The following is a 7,810-nucleotide window of genomic DNA, read 5'->3' on the forward strand; positions in this document are numbered from 1 at the left end:
TGGCGATTTTTTAGAGCAGATTGATTTTTTCTAGCAGGGAGCTTTTCTTTGGCCCATGGGAGAATTTTTTTTGGCATATTCTACTGACATCAACATGACATCAATAGTACATACAACATATTGGCCCCTGTGACCCTCTTTGTGACCTAAAAGAGGGGTTTTTGTCTTTTGGCCATAACTTGGGCATATGATATTGTTTTTTGGCAAACAAGATATTGTTGGAAAGTTGGTTTTGTCTGCTTTCCAGATTTTTGGGTTTCATCACCTAGTTTTTTTGCTAGTACATCCTATAGCCATTTGAAGTTAGAGGTACTTTTTTTAGTCCCCATCTCATAACTTTTTGCAAGTTTCTCCATTTTTCGTGATTCTAGTAGCATTGGGATGATGTTTCAAAGTTCTTCACATCCATCCATGTACTTTTTCCAGATTTTACTCCATGTACATTTTATTCAATTTTTTGTGTTTTCACACTCTGGTGAATTACTTGGACATATGAGATCGTGGAAGCTTCTCGTTTGCATGGGATGACTTGTTTTTGGTTGTTCTTCATGTATTTCTAGCCTTTTGTCTTCTTTGAGCATTGCATACATCATTTTGTAAGCATTTTCCTTTTTGCAAATGCACTAAGATAAAGTGCCACTATGCCTTACATGCTTGGGATCTTGCACATCTTGTACCTTATTGTACTCACACTCCATTATAAAGTGCCATGGGAGGGTTAGATGTTTGCCTTTATTTTCCATCTAACTTTGTCATGTGAGTGTTCCTTCCATGACATTAGCCTCATGATGTGTGTCAAGTGAGCATTCCTTCCATGACACTAGCCTTTATATGTGTTTGTACTTTATGTTGCACTCTCGTTGTTCTTGGTTCTTCATCATGCAGTTTTTCTTGACATTTAGTTTCAGTGTACCTGTCACCTCTCCCTTGTCAGCATTATTAGGGGGTTTCTCCTATTGGTTGTTGGTTAGATAATGCTTCCTTGGTTCGTTGGAGTGAGCTATGTATTCAGTATTTGCTCCTATGTACTAGGCGGATGTAGTGGCTGGTTACCTATGCATTTTGGTGAGATGGATCATTTACCATATGGACACTCTTTCATTCATATTTTTGAAGGAAACCTTCCATCTTCGATTGATCAGCTCTTCAGACTTTGGTGTTTTTGTCATATTTATCTTCGAGTTCAGTTGTTTGCCTTTGTCTACCATCTGATTGGAGTAGTGTTATTTGAGGGTACTCATGTAGATTACAATATTCTCTACTTGATCATCTTCTATTTCAATGGAGTTTCTTTAGATTGATAGTTACTCTTCGACAATGTTTGCAGCTTCATGCTTCAGTGGTGTTCTTCATGTTCATCCTTTGTTCCTTTTTTTTGGAACATTCTCTAGTTTGGAGGCTTCTTCAGTCCTTCACTAGTCTTCATCTCTTTTTGGAGTAGATTTTTTCCCATGTGGTTTTCTCTATTTCTTCTCTTTACAGAGACTCTTTTGTACTCGGGTACCTCATCAGGCCTAGTTGTCAGGACCCATTGTTACTTTCATGCATTTTGTTTACATGCATTTTTAGTCCTTAGTTATTTTTATCTACTCCCTAAGTTCATCTTAAGGGGGGGGCGGGGGTGGTGTTAGAGTTATCATGTTGTGGATAATAATTATTTATTTAATTATTAGTCTATTATACTCTACACTTAAGCTAAACTTAGGCATTTAATAATATTGTAGGTATTTAGTAATTATTAAATACACATTATCCCTTTAGGGTTTCTTTAGGGTTGCATATTCTCCTTTTATAAGGATTGTATTGTACTTTTTATTTCATTCTCTCTTTGAATGATAATCTTCTTCTTCAGAGCCATTATTGCTTTTTTGCCTTCATTCTTCTCTTGTGATAGGTATTTTTCTTGTAGGTGTTCTTGGGATCTCTGAAGTTGTATTTCTTAACTTCTTCATCTTATGTAGCCATGATTTTGAGGCTTGATTAAAATATTTCACATTGGTATCATGGTTTTAAACATCCCATTGTTTTCTTTTTATTACTATAATTACATAGTAATTCATAAAAATTTTGTTTGTATGTCATGTGTATGTCAAGGTTAGAGGAACTACCTTAAACATTTGTGCTATGAAATAAAATCGATAAAAATATGTGAAACACTTAATAAAACTAAAACTGTATGTTCTCCATGGCTCATTAATTTGCAAAGACATGTTCCTCATCCTTCTTATGTGCATCGAAAGATGACAAATTTGAGTATAACATTTCTTTCTTGTTGGATTTGGCCAATATAAACATAGAAACTCACTGAATGAAGGCCTCCTTATTTTGCAAAAGGATCTTGTTGACATATGTAATCATGTGGGAATCATGTTTGAACTTGGACTAGGAACTAAGTTCCAAATCTTAGTCATAATCCAATATTTGCTCTTAGTGAACAAAGCAATTTTGGGATGCAAATATGGGACTTTAAGTTCTACATGCCCATCCTTTTCATTCCTTCACCTAACAAACTAATTTAGGGCTAGGATTTAATGTGAACATTGGATCTCTCTTTTAAGTTTTAACGCTTATATGTTTTCTTGACTTCCATGCCCATAAACCAAGTGGCAACACAAAATGAAATATCTTAAATGAATCTTACATTATGAAATGATTATTTTGACATGATCTTTAAATGAAAAGGTGGATTTGAGGTTTCACATTTGGAATCAAGTAAGTGAGAGGTTATAGTCACTTTGTCAACCATAGAAGTAGAGTATATGACAACCACTCATGCTTGTAAGGAAGCCATTGGCCAAAAAAAATTGTGTTCAGATGATTTCTTTATATATAGGTTCGATTACTATCTATTGTGAGAGTCATGGTGTCATTTTAATAGTAATGAATCCTTCTTCCCATGTAGAACAAACCACATTGATGTTCAATTTTTATTTTGTTTATGATATGGTTGAAGATGACAAGGTGGATTTGGAAATGACAAACACTTTAGTGAATGTTTCAAATGCATTAGAAAAGCCAATGAGCATAAATAAGTTCAAACGATGTTCAAATTTTGTAGTCATCATGACCCTTAGTAGTTAAAATATGGTTACTTCCATTGGGTCTTCAAAGGTTATTGAATTGAGTGGGGTAATGTTGGGATTAAGGTCTCTCAACCTTTGAAAGTCCTAACATTTATTTGGAGGTTATTTAATTACTTTTATGTTAAGTTTATTTTCTTATGTTGTTTAATTATATGTGCACCCAATGATGTCATTTGTGGGAGTGGAAACTTGAGTTGTCTTCATACATGTGAAGTGGCATGTTTTACATGATTCTTATTTTTAGGAGGTAGATGTCCCACTTAGTGTGAGTTGAACAAAGTCATACTTGATAGTTAACTCATGTAGGATTATTACTTACAAGTTACAATTTTTATTTTTGAGAAGGAGCCAAGTTTGGAAGTTACTATTACAAGTGGAGTTATGCATGCACACACTTTTTATTTTGTGTTTAAGTTTGCATGGAATGTGGACACCTTGGAGGTTCCATTATTATTTGGTAGGTGCAATCTTGTATGTACAGGTTTCTTGACAATTGGTAGTTGTAATATTGCATGTGTAGATGTGTTAATAATAGAAAAGCTATCATTTTACATTTAAAAAATGTCTAGAATTAATGCATTTTAATCTCCTATATATTCAACACAATTTGTATTTTGGAGCTAGTTGATGTTGCATTCTTGATTATTGTTTTGCTACTGAAATTACTCTAGAATCTTGCTGAAGTGTGAAGAATCCTAGAAGAGAACAAATTTTCTATTATATTGTAATTATTTTACCAATAATTCATGAGTTTTATTTTGGAGTGTCATTCTTTTCTCTTGAAAAGTTTTTCCCCACATAAATTTTGTGTTATGGTTTATTATGTTTATTTGTTTATGATTTGAATGTGCATCTAAATTTGTAGTTGTTAAGGTATTTAGATTGGTGTAGGAAACATCTTTTGTGCACTCATCTTCCTTTCATACATAATGACAAGGCCTAGACACTTCTTTGCAATAATGATGCCAATTTAGTTTCAATTCCACTAGAACATGTTAACTATAGATTAAATTTCTCATTGGATAAATATATCTTAAATAAAAGGGCAATATATGGATATCAATTATATAACAATGATTAAGTCATAATTGAAACATATAGACTTGGTCGTGGTAATTATATTGGTTGATTATTTCATACGTATTGATGCCTCTCACATCTAATAATGGTAATAAATTCATTTAATTCAATTGGATAATCACATGTTTGATTTTCTTTCGTTTATAATTTAATCGTGACAAATTTTTTTATTTATTTAAAAGAAAAATACCCTAACAATTTATATTGTACCATATATATTTTTTAATCATTATGACCACTTTTGAATCTATATTAATATATTCACTACATGTACATTTAATTTGTTCTATTAGTATATAGTTCACTGTTCATTTAAACAAAATAGCACTTCTTCTAGATTGTTTCAATAAAAAATATTTCAAAATTATTCTATTTGAAACTTATTATATAACTTTATTTACTAACAAACGCACATTTTATATGATGTTTCATGTCATTCAAAAATTAATCAAAATATAAAATTTGGTATGATCCAAACTATCACCATACCCATGAAACCTATAAGTCCAAGTGCCCTGGAGTATTATCTATAAATTAGATAGTGACGTCCACTCAAAATACATGCAAGTCTTGGGTAAAATTTTATGGTTTGGTGAGACGTCAAATCTCACTCACTTTCCCTGTAATTTGCATGCCGTGTCTACAACGATGTCAATTCCACACGTGATCAATTGTTTCTCTGCAGCTATTTGTATTTAACCAGTAAATAATGAAGCTTAACTTAAACTTAATGTCAACAAATTTCATATATCAATGTAAATATACAATAACACCCACTAAGGTGTTGTTCTAAACATTTCTCATTTTAAGATTTAATTAGATTCTACGTAGCCGGAGAAGAAATTGAGGAAGATTAAAAGCATAAATCTCTGTTTGGACTCTCTTCTCGTATGTAAGGAGCTTTTGAGTTAAGCCTGCAATTAAAAAAATACATTATTTTAGTTTTTATATTTGATTTGTTTAAAAAAAAAAATTAAAATATAAATATGTTTTGATGTGGTAATTGTTGTTTGAGTTTATTTTTTGGATGTTTAGATCAAACTATTTGATCCATCATCAGAAAGAAGAGAACAAGACAAAAGAGTTCTCTTTTTTTCGATGATATGGATCATGCTGTTTGATCCGAAACATCCAGAAAATAAACTCAGACAGCTATTATCAGAAACTACACATCAATATTATGAACTGCAGAAATCATATGTCTACAATAAATATATTTATCTGAACCTTTCATGACGCTTATCCAGAAAACGTTGCAGCGAATGATTCCTTGCAATTGGAAGATCTGATTTCCATTTCAACGAGTTTGAATTAAGAAAAAATGGGAGTATTTTGTATTTAAATGAACATAAAAAATTCAAACAGAAAATTATTTAATATAGTTTTGACTTATAAGATGGTGAGGGTAAATTAATTTTCTGCTGCATGTGGGACAAAAGAATAGTTCTCATAATCACAAAAGTAGGTAACAGAGATAATCAAGTGCAGTGATATGTGAAATGGAACTGGCTAGATATTTTACAATGGTTGAAAAACATGGTAAAAATTAAGAATTGAATTGTTGTTTGTTTACCATTATCTGAATAATTTTCTTAAAAAAATCTATTGTCATGGTATTTCAGATATAATTCATAATTTAATTGTAATTGTTTCTGGATAAGGTTGTGTGATTTTTTAAATCAATCTTTGAAATCACACTCCATGATCTATTGTAATGCTATTAAAAAGTTAAAAAAAAACGTTCGGCTCTTTTTTGTTTTTAGCTATTTATATGTACCCATTTTATGAATTTGTAACATATTTCTCAAAAATTCATGTTGAAAGCAATTTTTTCAGATTTACGATGTAGTTCCTATTTTTCTAGATTTGACCATATAGATTATTAGATTGTCCATCATCAGAATACGAAAACAAAACAAAACAAAAAAAGGATTTATAATGTGCTCTGGAAAAAAATGTTCAGTAATAAATTCACAACCATGACTTGAAGTCCAAAAAGATGGTAGATAAGACTGTTTGAACAGTGTAAGTTTTGGTTCATTGAGGCAATAAATTGAGTTTCTTCTGCTTACCTGATTTTTCCCATTGAAGCTGTGACACATAATTTGTGTTATTCTGGACAGGTTTCCCAGAGGCAAGTAGAATAATGGCCTGTGCCTGGCAAACAATGTAGATTATAAAACCAGTTTATGAATAGCAGAACAACTAGTAGGGAAAAAACCCATAAAATGGCACACCTTATCTGGAGGAATATCATCATACACATTCACTGTTCCCCCATAGCAAATGGTCAACTGGGCACCAGCAGAATGCTTGTATTGAAGTGTAGAACCAGCAGCCCTTACAAAACAATAATTTACACTAATTAATCTCTTAACAGCAATCAAACAATCTAAATATCAATGTATACAAACAAATTTTTATTAATATGATATTACTTGGACAAAAGACTAACTATCCAAAGCATCTTTTTCTTTCTTAAAGTCAATGTACTAAGTACTTTTAACATGTGTTACCTAAATAAAGAGTACAGTTCTTTCAGATCAGATTGACTCCATTGAGGTTCAGCAGCCCCATGTATAGCTGAACCAGAACCAGATTGCTGGCCAAGGAAATCTTTGGTATTACAACTCCCAGTGTAAGAAGACGAGAGACTCAGAAGAGGAGCACTAAACTGAGTTTCAGGAGTATAGCCTGTCATTCCCTTGCCTATACATAGAGATAGTGTTGTTACACTTGAACTTACATTGATTTCATACTTATTCTACTGCTAAAAACGAAATGGGTAACATCATTTCTCTTATCTAATGAAATCCAAACTAAAATCTGAGTGTTGTAAATGGTAAAATAACATTATTATATCTTCTTGTTGTTCTTGGATTAAACTGTGTTAGTTTTTGTATTAACGGATCAGAGATTTTGTGAATCAATGTTACAGATAACATTCTATAAGTTTTATGTCTTTCTAATCTCTTCATTATGTCGACGATAGAGCATAGATTGTCATCAGGATAATAAAGATCTTAGAGAGACAGACTTATAGAGTGATCTGAAACGTTGATACAAAAAATTCACACACAATCTAATCGAAAAACAAAATTATAGATTGTAAAAATCTGATATCATTAACATTATCATACCTGATTTGGCTTCGCTGTTGCTGTAGGTAATCACTTTCCCCTTTTCACTACAACCATATTTGGTGAAAAGATCAAATGATTGAGAAATACCAGTGTTCACAGCTCCATTTTTAGTTGAGTTGATGGGCTTATCTTCATAGAGTGACTTTCCCTTGCTCTCATTGTATTCCTTACAGAAATACATATCTACTGTGATGGGAAAATACAAGTTCTGAGATGAGCTTTTGCTTTTTTTTTCTCTTGTTGATCAGAAAATAAAGCAAGAATTGTATTGTAGATGATGAGTCGAGACATGTGGAGAAGACGGTGACCCTAGAAGCACGCTAACGCGTCTTGGCATTATCATTAGTCAACCACGTTTCCCATGCACAAGGTAAAGTTGTACTATACATAATTATATGTTGTTTTTGATAGTTTGGTTCAATTAAAAAATATCTTGTTTACTCTATTTTCATTAAATAGAGTAGATTATAGACAAAATTCTTAATTAAAGGAAAGACTTTTGTC

General features: G+C 31.9%; 1 protein-coding gene across 2 annotated transcripts; it reads right to left on the reverse strand.

Moving 5' to 3' along the window:
* Positions 1-4,664: 4,664 nt before the first annotated feature.
* On the reverse strand, positions 4,665-7,585 carry LOC131044380 (protein TIFY 11c). 2 transcript variants are annotated; one of them, XM_057977700.2, is made up of 6 exons: positions 7,304-7,585; positions 6,680-6,872; positions 6,401-6,503; positions 6,236-6,320; positions 5,391-5,448; positions 4,665-5,077 (listed from the first exon to the last, which is right to left on the reverse strand). In XM_057977700.2, the coding sequence occupies exons 1-6, from the start codon at positions 7,485-7,487 to the stop codon at positions 5,017-5,019; spliced, it is 684 nt and encodes a 227-aa protein (XP_057833683.2). In that variant the 5' UTR covers positions 7,488-7,585; the 3' UTR covers positions 4,665-5,016. The 2 variants fall into 2 exon arrangements, with proteins under 2 accessions (XP_057833683.2, XP_057833684.2); XM_057977701.2 differs by lacking the exon at positions 5,391-5,448.
* Positions 7,586-7,810: the final 225 nt, after the last annotated feature.

Source organism: Cryptomeria japonica, chromosome 2, assembly GCF_030272615.1.
Source record: "Cryptomeria japonica chromosome 2, Sugi_1.0, whole genome shotgun sequence".
Lineage (NCBI taxonomy): Eukaryota > Viridiplantae > Streptophyta > Pinopsida > Cupressales > Cupressaceae > Cryptomeria > Cryptomeria japonica.